This window comes from Centroberyx gerrardi, chromosome 8 (assembly GCF_048128805.1).
Source record: "Centroberyx gerrardi isolate f3 chromosome 8, fCenGer3.hap1.cur.20231027, whole genome shotgun sequence".
In the NCBI taxonomy this organism is placed as follows: domain Eukaryota; kingdom Metazoa; phylum Chordata; class Actinopteri; order Beryciformes; family Berycidae; genus Centroberyx; species Centroberyx gerrardi.
Genome location: NC_136004.1, coordinates 13,914,252 through 13,935,165, shown reverse-complemented (window position 1 = coordinate 13,935,165; position 20,914 = coordinate 13,914,252). Strand labels below are relative to the sequence as shown.

The 20,914-nt window shown below is 43.8% G+C and overlaps 2 protein-coding genes across 2 annotated transcripts in view; one reads left to right on the top strand and one right to left on the bottom strand.

Moving 5' to 3' along the window:
- The window catches only part of kiaa0825 (KIAA0825 ortholog), a 115,774-nt gene extending 105,855 nt beyond the window's left edge, over nt 1-9,919 (bottom strand). The window contains exons 1-5 of the mRNA XM_071927495.2: nt 9,789-9,919; nt 2,306-2,474; nt 1,523-1,717; nt 1,196-1,381; nt 571-895 (exon numbers count right to left, since the gene is read on the bottom strand). Coding sequence (XP_071783596.2) covers nt 571-895; nt 1,196-1,381; nt 1,523-1,717; nt 2,306-2,474; nt 9,789-9,919 — 1,006 coding nt within the window. The remainder of the gene's footprint in view (nt 1-570; nt 896-1,195; nt 1,382-1,522; nt 1,718-2,305; nt 2,475-9,788) is intronic.
- A 3,997-nt stretch (nt 9,920-13,916) lies between these two features.
- Nucleotides 13,917-20,914, top strand: part of slf1 (SMC5/6 complex localization factor 1) — a 33,679-nt gene continuing 26,681 nt past the window's right edge. The window contains exons 1-11 of the mRNA XM_078285300.1: nt 13,917-14,060; nt 14,539-14,650; nt 15,871-15,949; nt 16,191-16,416; nt 16,631-16,784; nt 18,054-18,182; nt 18,407-18,472; nt 18,982-19,128; nt 19,391-19,560; nt 19,740-19,874; nt 20,737-20,908. Of these exons, the coding sequence (XP_078141426.1) occupies nt 14,540-14,650; nt 15,871-15,949; nt 16,191-16,416; nt 16,631-16,784; nt 18,054-18,182; nt 18,407-18,472; nt 18,982-19,128; nt 19,391-19,560; nt 19,740-19,874; nt 20,737-20,908 (1,389 nt within the window). The 5' untranslated portion in view covers nt 13,917-14,060; nt 14,539. The remainder of the gene's footprint in view (nt 14,061-14,538; nt 14,651-15,870; nt 15,950-16,190; nt 16,417-16,630; nt 16,785-18,053; nt 18,183-18,406; nt 18,473-18,981; nt 19,129-19,390; nt 19,561-19,739; nt 19,875-20,736; nt 20,909-20,914) is intronic.

Sequence of the window (20,914 nt, the reverse complement as noted above, 5' to 3'; positions counted from 1 at the left end):
AGAACAAACACCCGGTTCCCTTAATTTGTCGCACCAAGTGTCAAACGGTTTCCCGTCTCCATCCGTTTATTCAATCCATACCTATCGCCGTTTGTTTTTTACCAGCTTTCATAAACTTCGTTTCCATATTTCAGCTGTGCTACACTACGGAATCGGTGCTACATTGTGATAGAAAGTAGCTGCTGTTGCTGTTCATTGGATAAAAAAAAAAACTTGCTTGCATTCCATTGGTAAATGTAAAAAACAAAAAACCCACGTGGAGTGAGTTGTTTTTTTTTTTTTTGTCGAAAATAGTTTGTGAATCTAAAACGTCCATATGCCGGAAATCAGGCACCTGGCCAGAGGTCTTTAAGCCCTGTGTTAGGGAGAGAGGAAAAATACTTGGCCCTTATTGGATAACCAGTAGAAGAGGGATGAAAAGAAGGTAGAAAGAGAAAGGAAAGATGAAAGAGGAGCAGTAGGGTACATGTATGTAACTATGACACTGAGAACCACTGACTATGTTCTAGAAAAGCAGAGAGGAAAATGAATAAACCAGAGTGCAAGAAAAGAACAAAAACAGCCACTGACCTACAGTTGCCCTGGACCTGGCTGAATATTTCCCGATTTTGCCGCTGAGCGAGGTGTTGTCCTTCAGGGCTGTCTCACACTCTCTCTCCATCATGGAGGCCAGTTCCCGGGCCACAGTGCTGAGGTAGGCTGCGTTGAGGAAACCCAGGATGGCGTGTGGCTCCGCTAGCCTCGAAAGGACATGGAGCTCCTCTCTGAGGGCCTGGGTCAGGGCCGGGGCCACAGAGCGGAAGCCCACAGCGAGCCGGTCAAAGCCAGTCTCGCCGCCTGGGCCGGAGCTCAGGGCAGAGTGCAGGAGAGCCAGCACAGAGTGGCTTCTCAGGCCCTGGGCAAATGATATCCAGATGGTATACTGTTTTAATATCATTGTTATACCATGATATTGGTATGAAAAAGTCCACATTGTTGATTCTGGGATTTAAGGAAATATCCAGGCTAAAGAATAATATGGTTCATCTCTGAGCTATGGTGGAGAGATGCCACAACACACTGACTAGCAAATGTACATACAATGATGAAATATTATATTCACTGCAGAAAATAAATAAATAAATAAATAAATAAATAAATAAATAAATGAATAAATTCTCAATGTTTCACAATATTTTTCACAATTGTACTGCACCTGGTAATGTGTGAGCACCTCAGACTCAGGGTAAAGGAAGCACAGCTGTTGCAGACAGTGGATCCGTTCGGGGATGGACAGAGTGTAAACCCGTCTGGCTCCCTGATGCTCCGGGCTGCAGCAAGACAGCCGGTCCAGCAGGTGGCGGCGCAGCCGGACACGCACGTCGTCCCACATCTCCTGCACCTTAAGAAAATGATAAAGTGAAGGCAAGTGCAACTATAGACAACTCCAGGCAACTGTTGAATACAGACTGTGAATAGTAGTAATCTCATGCACAGTGCGATTACACAGGTATACTTAACAAGTCAAGCCTAGTGTATTTACCTCTAGGGAAGAGTCATCTCTGACAGTGTGGATGAATGGGATGGAGGAGGCAGTCTGTTGAGGAGTAAGAGAGGCGGAAGAGGAAGAGGAGGAGGGGGTGCAGGGAAAGGAGACGCCACTCTGGGCGGACAGATTGAGCAATAGTTGGAGTGTCACCTCCTCTGTGCCCTCCTCTTCTGATCTCAGGTACTGTTGCTGAACAGAAGAGAAGATCAATAGAGATGTTAATATCACTGGAAGGAGATGGACTGTGTAGAGAATGCAATGTACAGATGGTGATTTCACTAGCCCAATAGCCCATAGCAAGTATTTTTTTAAGACCAGGCCAGTGCGAAATTGACCTTATTAGCCAGAATATGAATGGTGTTTATACAGAAGGTATGAAAATACTGTTGCAGCCAAATACACTTGCTGGCTGGTGGGTTATCTCTGGATATCTACAGGTGTTGTAAATGAAGAGAGAGAAGTTGCAGATCAACAGATAGCTAAATGCCCATAATGGAATGTCAATGCAATTAAGCAGGAAATTGAGGCTACTGAGCAATATCAATGCATATCGATAAAATCATCATAATCAACTCGATCATCGTCATCATCATCGGCCATTCATCAGTCATCTGCCGACTGTTTTATTGCTCATCTTAGCGAGCTCTAATTTATTATTGTTTTATTATCTGTGAAGCGCTTTGTAACTCTGTTTGGAAAAAAGTGCTCATTATTACCATCGTTATTATTATGATCACCATCATACTCAGTATTGTCATCATCATCTTGATGCATTACCAAAGTTCTGAGGAAGTCCATGAGGTCTTGATGCCCCGTGGTAACAGGCCTGAAACTGCTGGAAGCCCTCAGGTTGAACCACTGCAGGCATTCTGTGGGGCTGGGAGGACGCTCGCCCGACCAGGAGTCTCCCATTTTGGCCTGGAGCTCCTTCAGGTTCTGTTCAATACTGAGTGCAAAGAGAGAGATACACCGTATGAGTCTGACAGCTTTGGTACTATATACAGTATACGGTACTACAACACACACAGACGCAGACACTGATACACCACATCCACATCCACATCATGCAATGACATGTCACACACAGGAACTACTTAAAAAACCAGCCACATTGTCACACACACACACACACACACACACACACACACACACACACACACACAAATTAAAGACACACTGAAGATACACACTGACCTACACACCACATTACATTTTTCTCTCCCTCTCCCTCCCTCTCTCTTTCCCTGTCTCTCTCTCTCTCTCTCTCTACCGTGAGAAGAGAGAAGACAGATACAGAAGCATCAACAGTAATGAACACAGACATCGATATATCAGTGTGTGAGTGTGTACTAAGCGTCTGGTGTGAAGTGGTGTTACAGGCGTCGGCAGGCGTCTGAGACACACGCTTCTTGCCGTCTCACGTCTTATTCTCCGCCCTTGTCACAAACACACACATACACACACACACACACACACACACACACACACAGCCCTTTTGATTTTAACAGACTGCATCAGCTATTCTGTTTCCCCTTTAATGTGACAGATTAGAAATGACATCTTTGGGCCCGTCATGTTTAGTCATTTCCATGCAAATCAATGCATATACACTTGCCTACGTAACACAGTGTGTGTATGTGTGTGTGTTTGTCTGCATGTGTACATATCTGCATAATTAAATGTGTGTATGCGTTATGTGGTACTGTGGACTCGCATACTGTGTGAGTGTATGTGCGTCCGCATGAGAGTGCATGTGCACACACCTGCATAAATAAATGTGTGTATACGGTAGTGCACACAGTAATTAATGTTGTCTGTCTCACAATCTTGTGTGTCTTAGTGTGTGTGTGTGTGTGTGTGTGTGTGTGTGTATGAGACAGAGCCAAAGTGCCATTTCCCCATCACACAGCTCATCCCCTACCGCAGGCCTATAAACTGCCTCCTGCCTGCTCCCGGGCCATGAACACATCCAGATGTCTTCCAATGGCAACACATTAAATAACCGTTCAATCTGACACACTTTCCTTTCAGAGGGGAAAACGCAAGGGGATAAAATGTTATAGACTGTTACAAACCGCTATCCTCTAGATTGAACACTGCCTCATGCTATCTCTCTCTCTCTCTCTCTCTCTCTCTCCCTCTCTTTCTTTCTCTCTCTGCCTCTCTTGCTATCTCCTTTTTTAGTAGGCCAGACGAAGCTTCTCACTTTATTCTCTTGACACCAACTTGCTGACTGACAGAAACCCTGATTATATAGCGTGTGTGTGTTTATATGTGTGTGTGAGCGTGTGTGTGTGTTTGGATTGGTTCCACGCCAGGAAATGCATGTCACACCAGTGCAGAACCACCAAAGCCCTTCATTATGGTGGGCCTTTATGGTGTGTTTCCTTTATTTTGACCATATCCTGTGTGTGTGTGTTTCTGTATTGGTGTGGGTGGGTGTGTGTGTGTGCCTACATTCATGCATGCATGTGTGCAGGGTATAGGAAAGATAACGTTGTAACTTGTGACAGATTGTGTTAGTGCAGAGACTCTTAACTATGCTTGCCCAGAGCTCACTAGCTGTAAAACACAGCTCTACCAAGGTCCAAGCATAACCAGCATGGCTCAGAATCGCTGAAGGCGCTCTGTGTAAAATTAATAGACACCACTTGAAACAACACAAAGGATTGTTCAAATGCTGGTTTGTTTGCGCGACTTCTGGACTTTCTTTTTTTCCTCTAAGGAGAATAGAGCAATGCCTTTCTAAGAAAATGTTCCACACATACTTAAAATAACAACGGTTTTCTGTTCCCTTTTCAGGATCAGTCAGTGTAAGCAAAGCGCGAAAAGAGAAGATATGAAATGTAGAAGAAAGAAATGTAATAAATTGCATTCTCAGCATAGATTTCTGACTGGCGCCATGTCTTGTAATGAAATCTCACTGTCGAACTGAAAGGCAGCAGAGAGTATGTCCATTTATTGTACATCATAAACGTGGATGTGCATTCTGGGCTCCACCCCAGGACTTCACATAGACAGCAGGTTTTAAATGGGCTTCCATCTGTAGCTCACTTCACACCGACTCTCTGAAGTTCATTAAAAACAGCAAACTTAAGTAGGCTACACTATGGATATGAATTGGATGACTTTTGTCTTATTCAGTTTCACAAGCGTTCAGGCTAAACTACACCTTTCCAGCCTCTCTGTTCTATTGTAGAGACCAGATGTAAACTTTTTCTACAGCCTGAGACTCAAATAAAATATGTTACAGTTAGTCTCTTGCTCTGGGACTCAAGTTCGCCATATGTGGACGCAACAGAAGGAAATTGTTGACTTGAAATCGTTTTGGGTTCAAACCCATACAAAGCCATAGACCATGAGAGGAAACAAAATGGCTCTTTCATTCTCTCACTCCAGCCCCACACCCCATCATCTCACTCTTGTCTTCACTGAGCAAAACAATGTACCCTAATGGCCACAGCAACTGCAAACTCGCTATTTTTTTTCTTTTCCAGCTGCCACCTTCAGATAAATTTTCAAGCACTGCCTCCGCATTTTTTCTCTCTCCATTTCCCCCCTCCGTTTCTTTCTCTCTCCCCTCGAAAACTATCTTACTTTCCTAATTCTCTTTTCTTTTCTCTCTCCTTTCAATTACCCCTCCTTAGGGCCTTGTGCTGTAAGTTATAAAGTCAGTGTGGATGGTCTGTGTCAAGAAGTCCATCCAGCTCTCTACAATGTTCCGACCTTTTGCCCGCCAGTGTGAGAGCTACCTGCAGCCTAATCAACTTGGCAGGATTAGCTCCGAACCTGATGACTTCCACTGCCAACGGCTCAGACGCCAAGGAGAGATAGAGACAGAAAGAGAATGAGAGAATGAGAGAAGAGGAAGGCAAAAGTGGCTAGAAAACAGAGGAGTCGCGGAAAATAAAACCATTCAACTTTCGGAGCGAGGACGACAATGGACAAAGCCGTAATGGCAAAAACACCGAGGTGGAACTCGACAAAAGACTCGGAGAATGAGAGGAGAGAGCAGAGGAAACCGGGAGGAAAGGTTTCTTTAGGCCTCTTGACAAACATGTCAATCATCTCGCCCTAACTGACACACACACACACACACACGCGCACACCGCTGAAGTGAAATCTAATTGTTTTTCAGAGCGGTCTAGCTAGACAGTCGACACCGCAACCCCGCTCCCCCCCACCTTCACCACCGCTGAGAGAGAAAGGGAGCAACCGGAGGTCTTTTATTAGATATGATGGCACATTTCACAGCTCCCTGACTTACAGAAACCCAATCCCGCGATTAGTCAGCGCTTTGACGTTATCTTAAGTTCCTTGTCAGAATTAATTTAGTGTGGGTGGGCTGCTGCGGGGCTGTCTGTCTGTCGCGCTCCGCTCCCCTCCGCTCGCCTACAGGGGGGGGGAGGGGGGGCAGGAAGATCCCTTTCAAATAAGCCCCAGCTCCAGTCGGTGCCAAACCAGCCGCCTGAGAACCGAATATCTGCTCCATCAAAGGGCCCCATTCTGCGAGGGGAAGAGGAGTGAATGGGCTTGAATGAGCAGGCTGAAAACAGATCCCGTCCTGGCCCGGCCCGTGGCCCACTTAGTGCCCTCGGCCCTCGGCCCCCAGCCACCCGGCCCGGCCAACGACACCGGAGAGCAGATACAGCCGATATACTAACCGAACACACGTGTCACGCACAGCTACACACAAAATCAACTACATACTGCGAGGATTAAATTGTATTTTTTCTTTTTTTTTTGTAGAAATGGAAGCCGGCAATGTATTTTAGTGTGGCAGACTTTTCTAAATCCACCTACTCACATGCAGACGCAGACACACAAAAAGAAATGAGCTCTTGATGTACACTGGATACACACACACACACACGTGCACACACACGCACGCGCACACAGAATCAAATTTAAAAGTACTGATGTATCCTGATCAAGATTGGCAGGCGACTCGTGAGAGCCATTTGCCTTAGCAGTGTGAAACTGGAGGCATGTCTGCGGTCCGCAGGTCCGCACTGACACTTCATTAGAGGCCTTTTCCTGGTGGCCCACCCCACCCCTCCCCGGCCCCGCTCCCCCGCTCCCCCACCCAGCCCCCGTGCCGCGCCACTGTCCCATCTGATGAAAACTAATGGATTACAGCATTTCAATTTGGGGGAGCCGGCTCCGTTGTCAGCCTATCTTAATCTCCTTCAATTAGGGAGCAGCTCTTAGGCAAATCTCTGACATCTGAGAACTGGGAGCAGGCCAGTCACTTTGACCCATAAACAGGTTAAAGTCCTTCACGGGAGTGGGCAGCTCTCTCTCTCTCTCTCTTTCTCTTTCTCTCTCCATCACTTACTTCTTCTCTTTCCTCTCATCCACTTCCGTAATTTGTCCCAGACACCGATAAGTCAATTAGGCAGCAGGTGAGTGAGTGTGTGTGTGTGTGTGTGTATGTCTGCAGCCCACCCTGGTTGGGGCAAAAGAGAGACCTACTGTTAGCCAGATCCTGTGTGTGTCCCTACAGCATAAGGGCTGTCCTGAAGTGGTCTGGGAGGAAGTAAGCCACAGACTGACAGAGACACTGACCAGTGGTCCCCCACGGCGAGAGGAGGATTGCCTTATTTTTAGCCCCATTCTCCATTATCTGGACCCTTTGTTCTCATAATGGTTATCCCTCTCCCATCTGCAGGAACACAAAATAACCCTTTAATGCTTAGAAAGCAGAAAAATGGCCCGGCCTTCGGTAATAAGCCTTGAATTACCTACCCAAGGGTTTTCGTTTCAAGATGTGGAATCTTCAATTATTATGTTCCCATTTAGAAGGAGGAAAGAAAGAGAAAGAAGGGGAGAGAGAGAGAGGGGCAGAGAGAGAGAGAGAGAGAAAGGGAGAGGTAAAAAAAAAAAAAGGAAGGGATGGGTCCCAGACACTAATGGTGCCAGAGTGAGGCTTTGTTCACTCGCCACATTTAGCCTGTCCCTCATCATCTGCCCTCGGCCTCACAACGCCACAAAGGATAAAAGACCTGAAATATAGATTTCTCTCCTTATTTTCTCTTTCTCTCTCTCTCTCTCTCTCTCTCTCTCTCTCTCTCTCTCTCTCTGTCTCTCTCTCTCTCTCTCCTTATCAATCTATTTCTAGTCCCCAACTATCCCTGTCTGCCATCATAACACTGGCAGACTACATTTCAGTCTTCAGTGGCAGTGCACAGGAAGTAAGTGTAAGTTGTTAAAGGGCATTTCATCCATAATACATCGAGTCTATTTTGCTCCTTTCATTGGTGTAATTGAATCCCCAACAGAGGTTTTTCCTCCAGTTTTCATGTTATTAACTTTTTAATTCTTTTTTTTATCTAAATTCCTAAAAGGCCAAATTCAATGCACTAATTTGGCAACTACACCTTCCCAATATCATCCTTCACAGCGGCCCACTGGATGATGCAACTTGGAGGACAAATTCAAACTCATTTACTCCCACTAACTCACATCAAATGAATTTGTACCAATGCTGTTTGCAGTTTTAGGATACATGTGAGATTATGTGTCGTTTTAAAGACAGGCTCCAAAATTGTATAAGTCTTGATCTTGGCCTCTTTATGGGAATCTTTACAATCAGTTCAATCATGAACAGATAGGACAGTAGAGAGTATCAACCGTGGAAAGATTATATTTCCGTGAAAGCCCTCAACAATGCGCTAAGGAAATAGATGCAATCCAATAGACACTGACATGGTGGAAATCAATGATTTCTCTCAGCGGAGAGTAAATCCCTTTATTGTGAATGAAAAACATATATTTATGCAGTTTCGGCTCCCTGACGTTTCTAACCACAGGCCTTTTCAGAGGTAATTGTTTTGTTCAAGCTCACAATAGATCACATATAAACAAAGTGTGTGTAAATTTACCATTCACTGTTCAAATGAGCCCTTAATATCTGGGAAAAAAAACATCTGACATCTCTGACAGATTCTTGGCAAAGGCTGGGAGGCTCATTAGTGCCGTGAACACACACACACACACACACACACACACACACAAACACACACTGTCACATCCACAGACAAAGACCAAAGCGGTTCCAGTCCCAAAGTCAGCAATTTATAAACTGTAGCCATTGATGAAGGCATTCTCAACTTTACGGGATAAAATCTGATTATTAAATTTGATGTCTTCATTCAGGAGTTTGAATTGACTGAACTTTGTGATGGGTTTATGACTTTATGGGCCTTTTGAGTGACAGTGTCAGTCACAGTGACAGTGACAGTGTGTGTGTGTGTTTGTGTGTGTGCGCGTGTGTATGTGTGTGTGTGTGTGTGTGTGTATAAGGGAGATAGAAAGATAAAGAGAGAGAGAGAGAGAGAGAGAGAGAGACAGACAGACAGAAAATTCTCTCAGTTTCCAATCATGGTTTCGCATTTCTACCTTTGGAACACTGCCGGTGCTGCTGATAGGATAGTACCAGTGTTTTTTTTTTTTAATTTGTGCCAATCGTCTCGGTTGCCCCTCTCCTTTACATTCTTCCTGCTGGTGTCTGCACACAGTCAGCATAGTTGGAGATATCACGGCTCGTTTTCCTACCCTCAGAAAGAGCCATTTGCTGCCATTCATTCTAGTACAGTATGAAAAACAACCTCCACACACTTGAAAATTGCCCGAGCTACATTATCCATCACAGTAAACATGAAGCCTTAATTTGGCTTTGTCAGAGTTTCTGTTTTATGGTTATTTCACTGTCCCTGAGTTGAGTGTTTTCATATCAATGCGCGCCATTACGTTACGCTCTGCTTAATGTTGATCACCTGACACCCACAGGAAGAAATGGAAGTCTCCGCCAGGAAATAATCCCTCAAAAGCATGTCGCCTTATAAACTTTATTGTCACATCCATCTCTTCTTATCTGGGGCGTCTTTGTCAGATGGGACAGCAGCAGTACATTTCAATCTGGGTTTGATACCGCTTGACAAGGATGTAGGTTTGCTTGGAAAGATTGTAGGGGCACATTGGTGGTAGTTTTTGGTCCATTTTGATCATTTAAGAGGGGCATTTTTCAAGAGCATTTACAGAACATGGTAAATTTCACCAGCGTGATGTATCATAGGGCTATTGTCAAGCTTCTAGTGTGACAAGATATGTGGAATGAAATCCTATGAAAGAACAGTTTGGATTTTCAAAACAATGAAAAACAAGTACATGTAAAAAAAAAAAAAAAAAGAATTACAGCATATATTGCAAAGTGATGGTGGGAAATGTAAACTAGATATAGACAGCTACTCTGACTGACCTGCTGGCATTGAGTTTGAGCTTCTCCTCTGTGTCTTGGAGAAGCTGCTGGAAGTCCAGCTCACTGGACATCCCTGGAACCAGCAACTCCACAAAGGCATGGTCTTGAGGAAAATCACTTGGCCACTCCATACGGCTCTGCTGGGAAATGGAGTTAGAGAGAGAGAGAGAGAGAGAGAGATAATGTCAGGGAGAGAGACAGCCTTACTGTATAGCATTAAAAGCACTGTACATGGCATGTGCCAGTTCATAAAACTTAATAAAGGAAAAGATAGACAGCGGTGTTTCGGTTAAATCAACAAATGCTTATGAACTGACACCAAATACAACTGAGAAATCTGTCACAGTTGTCTGTCAAGACACCCCCACCTCAACCACACACACACACACACACACACACACACCACCATATATGAGTCATATGGTCCGTAATAATTTGATTTTTCCTCAAACAAGAGTCTTATTAGGAGGCACAAATCAATTGCAGCTGAAACAAAAGGAAGCTTATCATCAACAAAACCTGTTTTCTGCCTCTCCTCCACTTCCCCTCCCTTTTCCTCAGAAAATCATTTACAGTAGGAGGACCCCTGATCAAAATGCATTGCCTCAGCCTCTAACCACTTCCACCTTCTGACACTACAGTGAGTTAACACTGGGGGAAAAAAACAGACCAAATAAATAAACAATGAGGTGCGGTGCTCTTCAGTCAAGGCTTTAAATAAACAACTCATCTCCTTACGTCTCTGCCAGAGCCGGGGGCCGCCCCCCAACCCTGTGGTGCTTAACGCTCATGCTAACAGCCAATCCCGCGCCGGTGCCGCGTCGCCGGGTCTCATATCAACATTGTCATCAACGTGAGTCAAGTGGAAGGTAATGGAGAGTGTCTGTGTCAATTTGGCTTTCTCACACTCCTCCTCTCGCCCCTTTCCTCGTCATCTGCTCTGATTTTAATAATCCCTGTCAAACTCCAAACAGCTCCCCGCACTCCGCTCCGCTTCTTCGCGGCTGCATACAGCCTACGCCACTCTCCCTGACAGGGCAGACAGGAAGCTCAACATTCATTTAGCCCGCACAAAGGGAGGCCTGTCCAGCTGGACAAATATTATTTTCCTCCGCTGACAGCCTCGGCAGTTAAGCTTGTTCTTTATTATTTCCCCCTCTCTTCTTCTCTCTCTGTGTCCCCCCCCTCGCCCCTCCGATCATCATCACACTCCCTCTGCGCCACTGTCTGAGAAGGAGTCTATACGCAGCCATTGCTGAAAGCGAAGAAGATTTTCAATCCATGGATTAGAAACTCGACATTGTAATTATATGGGTCGAGACAGACAGTGTGTGCGCATGTGACTTTGAGTAGTGTGTGTGTGTCTGAGTATGTCTGTCTGCAACTCCATACTGCTCTCTACGTATGTGTGTGTGCTTGCATGTGTGCATGTGTATGAGAGAGAGACAGACAGACAGATGGAGAGAGAGTCCGTATGTGCATAGGTCTGTTGGGTGTCTGCCTCCTGGCCTGCTTACATGTTGTCTGTTTTCTTTTGTGTGTGTGTGTGTGTGTGTGTGTGTGTACACATGAGTGTGTGTGTGTGTCAGGATCCTCCAGTCAGCACACGGGGCCTCATTAGTACTATACTTTAAATCATCCGGTCTCCATTGTCTTGTCATTAGCTCTTTTCAAAGCAGATGTTGGAGAAGCCCCTGTGTGTTTCAGAGTGTTGCAACAGGGACAACTGGGCCAGGCGCTGAGATGCTGCCTGCCTGAGACATTGACTCTACAGCTATTAGAGGGGGGGAGAAAACCACACACACACACACACACACACACACACACACACACACATCACTGTCCTATCTCTCTTGCTGCTGCCTGTCTACCCCAGCTAGGCTAACACACAGGCCCATTTACAGTAATGAGTTTGTCCTGAAATATTTAGCAGCACGTCCCCCAGGCCGCCGCTTTAGAGCCACTTAGAGCACGTCAAGTTAAAGTCAACATTATTTTAAAGGGGGCACCTAACAGTCAGCTGTAAAGGAAACATAATAAATTAAATAGGTACATATTCTAAGATCACAATGCTGCTGAGAGCGATCTAATGTGTGCTCAGGGGGGAGCATGCTATTACTGTGCAGCCATGCAGCTCTGCTACACTGTATTGCTTTTGACTGATTTTCTTCTTCACGCAAAGTCCCTGTCTGCTTAGAGATAGGCTATAGTCTCATCAAATTTGAAATAGTCATATTCCTTCTAAATTTAGAAAGTTAATTCTGTTTAAAGTATTGGTCACTTGTTTTTCTTGAGGGAAACACATGGACATAATGTCTTCATCAAATATGTTTTGAAAGACTGTACAGTAACTACTGTGCAACAACTCAGCATCAACATGAAAAACGCCTTTGTGATTAAATTGAAGGAATGAATAATACATGACTTCATCGTGGTATTACTTGTTGTCGCTGTTTTGTGGAATAATCCTAATCATTCAACTGTATTACCCTGAGCAATGAGCCAATTACTACAAATAAAAAAAACAAGACAATATTGTCACGGGTTGTAGGAGCAGTTCATAATGTGTGGCCTATGGTAATCCAGCTGTCACGATTCCAATACTCTTAAATACTGCTGTACTAAACATGCATAGAGTAGGCCAGGTGACATATACAGTGTACGCACACACACACGCACACACACACACACGCACACACACACACACACACACACACACACACACACACACACACATTTGTTGTCCCACTATGTGTTTAATTACTTTACAGCTAAAAATATACATAATATGTCAAGTACAACAAATCCAGGAATCAATAAATCTTAAAATGGAAAGATTAGTGATAAACAAAATAGCCTAAATGTCATCTGGTGATATTCTTTTCTATACCACATAACTTGGTGTAAGCAACCCATCAATGAGTGAAGAGATCTGGGACTGTGGGTATAGAGTCTTAAAATAGCAGATCTGAGACCTGTTTGACTCTATGTGATGTATATGGCCATGTGACCTCACTAGAGATCCTAGATTAGTGGGATACTCTTCGACTGAGACCTATAGATTTGTAGATTGCTTATTAAAAGCTTGACAAACAATTGCTATTGGTTTGTTGTCCTTGACAGGTTTTCGGTACCCTTACAGAGTGCCATTTACTGCACCTATCACTGTGAAACTGACATCTACATCAATTCAATTCAATTTGACTTGCTAACATTCTGAGGGAAACACAATGTGTGTAGCCTACCTTATGTTGTATAGAAACTCCCTCAGTTTTCTCTCAAGTCCGATGATGTTATGGTGAATCCATTCCCAGTGGGTTTAGTAACCAAGGTGGTAAAATATGCACTAAGCTATGAGCTTATGCTGTCACCCATTTCTGACTATTAACCGGAGATACAAATCTCTATATCAAACCAAAAGGGCAAACAAGGCAAAAATCTACAGCAAATATGCCACCACACCAGACTGCGTTCAACTGTATAATCATTAAAACAGTTTGAAGGAGGATGAGGGCTCATAAAACATGTTAAACGCTATCGCTGAACGTTTCAGAAGGAAAACATTGAGGTGGTTAAATATGTTACACGTGGTCGCTACAAACAACCGGTTTCACATGCATTTCTCTGTCAGGGAGCACGTTTTAATGTGATCAACCCTAAAGCAGATATCACACCAGGTAACGTTACATGCTATCCTGTTATTTCGGTGCAGAGAGCGTCCGTGACAACCACCCGGAAGTAACTGCATAAAACTTCCGCTTGCTGGAAAAGTCCAACTGACATTGAAAATGGGGTCAATCAATTCCACATTGCCGAATTAATACGCAACTTTTGCAAATATCCGATATTATTTTATATAAATTATACATGAAGTGGTTATTCACGTATTTTTTATTCCAAACGAACTCGATTCAAGGTTGCTAATGCGTACAATACGCATAAATATGTGAATTCCCCCCCTCCTCCGATAGTACAGCTCGCTATACTGTCGCCCGGAATGTTTTGCTGTCAACTTTTGAGGGGTGGACGGAGCTCGTCTGATAAGTATGAGGAAGTAATCCATGTCGAAGATTTGTGTGCATTGTTGAGCAAAGGTGCCGTTTATTTTTGTGCCTTAAGTCAAACATATTGTACGAAGACGTAGCCAGACACACGTCGGAATTGAGCCGAGCATTGATCATGCTATTGGCTGTTGTTGTCAACGTCAGAATTTTGGCGCGCCAGCACATAGTTGGAACCTTGGGACACACTGTCATCAAATGAACGAGAAAGGTACATGGTCAATCCGTTGTGTTAACTACAGATGACAGGGATTTATATAGCCAAATGAACATGAATCAGCACAGACAGAACCATGTCCATTTAGTCCACTCTGCAAGACTGTGTGCATTCCAAACACTCAATATGGCAGAAAGCTATTTGTAGACCTGCAGCAACGTTTTACTTGCATGCAGTTATTAGTATCTCTAACATTAGGCCTACTGCTGCCCCCCAACAAGGTAAATGCAGCATAATACTGTATGTGAACTGTCAAAGGCAAAATATGAGACTGTGCAGATGGCACTCTTCCTATGTTTCTACTGCTTATAACTTATGGTGAAACCAGTGTAAGTCATGTAGCCAGACAGGAATTCAATCATTATTTTCATGAATAGAATGAATTCAGTGAGCCCACTACTGACTGTCTTCCAGACTTTCCTGACAAAACTCACTTTTGCCACTTATATCCCTGCTTCACTTCCCTCTTTAGGATGGCGAGCTCCACGTATGTGTTTCAAATCTCTGGGATCAAGATCCACACTAAGAAGAGAAAGTTGGTCCATGGAATCCAGCAGCTGGGCGGGAAATACATCGGTGGCTCAGTGAGTATTGTACTGGCTACAACTTTTTTCAATAAAATGCTGGGGTTTTTTGCATTTTGGGCAGCCTGTAAAATATTCAGCCAAACATTACATCTGTGAACTGTATGAGGCCTAGACTGACTGTCTTGTTAATGGCCAACCTAGTGGCTTTAATCTTTAAAAAGCTTTATCCTCTTGAGACTTTGAATCTCTTCTGTATGAATTCCTATAACAGCCACTTTCTGTGAAAGGCTTTTTATTATATTCCTGTATGTATCTGCTTGTAAATCAGACATGATTCAGGCCGCTGACAGTGTTGAACTGTATTGATTTACCAGTGAGTGCTGGTATGGTAGATCCCTAGTTAACTGTCGTCCCCCATAATAGGAAAATAGTATGGTAGTCTAGGCTTTTGTGTTCTCGGGAAGTAAGCAGGGAAATGTGCCTCTCGATGACAGCAGTTCTTTTTTATGTGGCTGCGTCTAGAGCCTGTCAAGTAGACATGTTCACTCAGAGAAAGATAAACAGTCAGTGATTTGTGCATGGAGAGTGACCCCAATTGGTTTCTGATGCTTGGGAGTGTATTTTTTGACTCCATTATTGCATCCTTGCTCTCAGTTGCCTCTTGTTATAGTTTCTGTGTTGTGTAGATTGCTTTAGCTAGTGCCTGTAGTCTAAGAGGGAACATAATGTATTACAGACTTCTTAGCCATTCCCCACTTACAGCATAGGAAGTTTCATTCCAGAATGAGATTTCATGATGATGTCTATTACGAAAATGAACATGGTGTCTACTCTTACAAAAAATATTGCTGATATGAAAGTAAAGCACAGTATGTGTTATTATTAAAGTTATGAGTCATCTTGAGGCTTACATAATAGTTTTATAACATACTTGTCTTTAAGGATAGATCTGTGTTTTTGATTTTGTTTTGTTGTTTTGGTACTATTTTTTTCAAACATGGGTTTATAGAGTTTGATATAGATTTTGAAAGTCAGGCTAATTTCGTATAGGTGAAAACATGTGATGTAAAACACCACTGACTGTTGTACTTAATCCTTAAGATTGCAGTGCCTTTCCTGCAGGAACATCAGTTGTCTGTAGCATAAGAAAACACAGGTCTGGTTGTTACTGTGTGTTTTTGTTGTGTCCCTGCCCTTCATCATTGTGTGTTGTTTCCTGTAGTGTCCATGGTCACTGCATTTCCACAGCTGAGATTGATGCAGTTGTTGTCTTCCAGGTCTATCAGAAAGGCAGCACCCATCTCATAGTCCCTCAAGTCTTGTCCAGCGAGAAGTTTTTGGCAGCCTGTGCTGCAGGTCAGTGATCATGATCATGATAATGATGATGAATGTTATAGCAACAGGAGTAAAATCAGCTAATTAGCCAATTAGCCTAATCATATTAAGATTGCTCATCTAACAAAGCTGCTTCATATCACTTCAGCTGTCCTAGCAGGCAGAAGTTCACAATTTACTGACTGTGCAACAGCGATATACTCCCTCTCGTTTGATTTTTGTGATGTGACAGTGTTTTATATCTCATTTCCCCTTCTACCAGGGAAGTGGGTTGTGACTCCAGAGTATGTGTTGGACAGCGTTAAGAGTGGCTCCTGGCTCGCAGAGGGGCCTTATGAAGTAGCCATTTCCTCAGGCAGCGCCGCTGCCTTCTACCCCGTCAGGCAGTGGAGGGAGAAGGTGGCCAGTGGGAGCCTGGCGGGGGCCTTCCAGGGCTGGCGGGTCCTTCTCATGGTTCAAGAGCCCGGCCGTAGGGCCATGTTCAAACGGTAAGGTGTCACAGAAAATGTTTTTTCACCCATGTTGGTATAGAGTTAAGCTAACCTGACTTGACATCTGTTATTCCACTCTGAGCATTCAGTGAACATGTTCATTCTGTGAATTCAGATGGATAGTTAAGCAAAAATGCATCCAGTTATAATTAAAATGTTATTAAATGTGTCGCACCTTTAAATGACAGAATCACACTTTTCTATTCTCCAGGCTTCTGAAAGCAGGCAAGGCCAAAGTATACCGCTGCCCTCCTCCCCCTCATGCAATCATCACGCATGTCATGGCTAAACCTGTCACAGAGAACTCAAAGACCCACAATGCTCCCTGCTACCCCGTAACCCACATCGTCCAGCACCTCTTTGGGGTAAGAGATCATTTTATATAAGAGGGGATGATTTAACACAGCATTGCCAAGGTGGTTCCCCAAATTTTTGAGTAGCCAGCCAGATGGTAAAGTAACCGGCTGAGGGATGTTTGTGGCGGCAAGATACATTTTTCCGGTGATGCCACTTTTTACCAAACCTTAAATATGTTTATGAAAGCATGACAATTAAAATAACATGAATAAACATTTTTAGTAAAGGCTCAATGCTCAATTGAAAAATAAACGGATAATCTTTATTAATTGTGAATGTCTAATGTACTTTCTTCAGTCAGTTAGTCCGGTTAGCGGTTAGTCCGCGTAGGGTGTAGCAAAACCGGACTGGACAACTTTTTGTTATGTGACGTAAGGTGAAACACTCGTTACGTTACGTTACGTTACGTAACATTACCATCGTTAATTTGAAAGAGACGGAGGTAAGTGTTGTGAGACATTCTCAAATTTTCTATCCAGTCTGTTTCCTCAACATTGCGGTTGTTCCTACCAGTTCTGCGGTCTTCGGCGCAAATGTTGCGGTTAAAACTATCAAGTCCATGCGGTGAAAAAAGAGAATGTGACGCCGCTGTCAGTGGCGGTTTATTAAGACCTTATGGATAAATTGACGCCTCTGGTGGTTACTGGTGTCAAGTAAACCGAAAATACAGGCAATGGTAGCCGCCATATTGATCTGAAGTAAACGTTACTATGGTTACAGACATTATTTACAGCCACCGCGATATCGTAGGAGTGGAGTGACTCCCGTGTGCCATACATATGCGCATTCACTCAATTCGGTTGTCACTACCAAATTCTGGCAGTGTGTACGTAGCCTTAGTGACCTTCAGTTATAAAAGTAGCCGGCCAGAGGTGGGTAACGTTAGACGGCTAAATAGCCGGCAGCCGGCGCTTGGGGAACCCCCTGATTGCCCCCCTTCTATGATATGGTTTGAATTGATCGCAGGGCTTTATCCGATTTCTCTCATTGCTTTGTTTTTGTTTTGTTTTTTTCACTGATTAATATTGTGTATTTTTTGCTTCTTTCTAATCTTTTCTGTTCGATATTCACAAGTTCTGCTTCTGATTAGTTGCTTGGACCTGTTCCTGGTTCTTTGTCTGCATGTCTAGATCACAACTGTTCAGCTCAAACATGTTGCAGATTTGTTTTTATGTTCAAAACTGAGCTAGCTTCATATTAAAGCTGTTGTAGCTTGAGAATATTGGCTTGGAATTGTTTTTAAAAAGTCCAAAACAAACTGCCTTTTTCTTTGACAGAGCCATTGTGCTGATATGAATTTCAACATAAAAGATGATCAGCCAGCCGAGGCACAGGAAGCCAGTTTTGTTGGTGTTGAATTCTCTGAGCTGGAGACAGAGCTCAGGGAATATGTCATCAAACGGGAGGTGTGTATTTGTGTGTGTGTGTGTGTGTGTGTGTGTGTGTGTGTGTGTGTGTGTGTGTGTGTGTGCATGTTACAGAAGCATTGAAGCTTAGGTTCTAATCATTGTGGAGTGAAAGCTCAACACGAGTTGGACCACATTCTGTTCAGTGGTCATGTGAATGACTGCCTTGGCTGCATCTTAAGCATATACCTATTTGACATTTTTAATGGGGTCTTTTTCTACAGGGGCGGACGAGACTAGTCTTCCTTGAATTTCTGGGTTACCGTGACCCGTACCGTCCACACTCACAGGTAGACACACACCCACACCCACACACACACTCATGCTCAGTACTATACATCTCTAAAATAACTATGTGTTTCATCAAGAAGATCGGGTCATTCAATTTCCTTTATGTCATACGTTCCAATGGAAAGTGACATCTAGAGCAAGGGCGTATCATACCCAGGTCACCGATTTAACCAGTGCTGTCAGCTGATCTGAGAGTTTTGATTGGCAGGCCTATTAACAATACTCTCCACTGTCCTGTCCATGCCTTACCCAAGTGGATCTCCATCAGATTGCTATTATAAGTGCTCATGTATTTCCATTCTGTGCTTTCTGACTCCATATGCTATTTGCCAATAACTGACAGTCAGAAATGACCCCCAGGAACTTCGGATGCCCATTCACTTCTCGTTCTCATTACCCTTCTACCCTCCTTTATTCCACCTCTCTCTGTCTGTCCTCTTCTTTGTATGCCATTTCTCCCCCTCCTTTCCATCTATCTCTTTCTTTCCCCATCCCTTTAACCCTCCAGGCGGCGGAAGCAGACTTCAACAATGTTGGCAGCATGATAGAGTGTGGTCTCTTCGTTGAAGCGTTAGACTCGATCAGAAGTGCTCTGTTCCCAGGCCTTCTGCCCCCGGCGCCGTACCTGGTCTCCCTCCTGGAGTACGCTCTGCAGGTACGACCAGAATTACCAGACTTCCCACCTGCTGCTGCACAAGCCTAGGGGCCAAAATGTATAAGGGTATAACTTGCACTCATAACACTTTTAGCATTTTGCAGCTCACCTTGTTGGCATCATTTGCGCTGAATTTGTTCCAGTGTCACTTTGACTGTTTGAAATACAAATTTGCATTCTTTTTGTGAACCTCACTGGTGTATTTTAGCATCCCAAAGTGCCCCACTCGAGCTCAAACTCTCGTCTCTTCTTTACCTTACAGGGTGATGCCCCTTCTTTCTTCTTCAGAAATTTCCAGCAGGTTCTGCACAGCCTGCTGATGACCAACCCTCCCTGGCTGGCTCCCAGCACCGTGAAAAAATATTTCAGCCAGGTGTTGCAGTGTCCCCAGTGTAAGACAGGGCTCTGGCCTTTTTTAGAGACAGCCATCAGGTAAACATCTTAGCTCGTGTCACGTGAGAGTTCCTGTCAACGTATTCACACACTATCTTAATTGCTTGGATATTAGGAAAGAGATAATTGCCCTCAGTGACACAAGCATTCTGCTATTTCTTCAACACTTAAACATTTTCTCATGTCCATTGTTTGTCCATATCTGTGTGTCCTTCCAGGTACTGTCTGTCCAGCGAGGACACTTGTCACCCGCTCCCTGGGCCCGCCCTGCCAACGCTGTTACGTTTCTATAGTGACATCCTGGCATTTGTTCTCAAACTCTTCCAGGGGGAACTCCACTCCGTCACCACTGGGTAACGACTTAAAGAGATGTGCATATATGAGATAGGGTTGTTTCTTTTGTCTTTATGTTCAAATTACTGAAGTTTGTGGACCTGTAGTCATTTTTCCATCCCCCTCATTAACAGAGCCTCAGACCTACTTGCATGTTTCAGTATTTTCCCACAGATATGAGTTAAATATTCCAGAAATTCTCAGCAAATCTTTATGTTTTCACCGCCATGTGTGCCGCAGCACTGAGTTGGAACGCTTTCACTTTTAAAGCATAACGCAGTGTCGGGGAAGCGGTTTTTACCCTACAGCTGGACAGACTATTTCATCTACCTTACCTGTAATGTACAATAAAACTTAGATGAAACTAGATTTGTAAGCGGTTTCAGTTTGTTTCGGGACTTGTCTCATATGACAGCAGGCTTTTCTGCATGCTATTTGAAAACCATTCATCAAGCCAATCATGTCTTACTGGTTCCATACATTTTTAAACTGTTTTTGAGAAAAAGTGGTAGCTCCATTATGAGTTATTAAAACAATTTGTGACACCATACAGTAGCCCAAGAACATAAAGCATTTATAAACTATTTTTTTAAAAGTTTACAAATGCTTTATGAACATGTTAACTAACCGGTCCTCCCATCTGTACCACTAATCAGAGTAATAACAGTCCTCTCTTCTATATGGAAGCTTCAAAAAAGTACAGTGTTATAATTTTATCTCTCAAACCCTCTTACACCCACTTTGTAACTTTGACAACATCATTTTCCCCATTTTTTTGCCATTTTTAATGTAAGAGCGTGTGTTACTCTTTTTGTACTTGCAACAAAGCATTTTCAGTTGTGAAATCCCTTCTTTATTCACCCCACCCTTTCTCTGCCTCAGGGATTCTCTGCTGCCTCAGGGAGTAAGAGTCTCTCAGGCATCAGCGTCAGGCTCTTTGCTTTATGCAACCTTCTGGACCGTGTGGGAGCGCACCACTCTGTTGTCCCGGGCTGTGAAGCAGCTCACCCAGCTCCTGGTGCGGGCCTCAGTCTGGGAGCAGGCCGCCATGGAGGTAAAT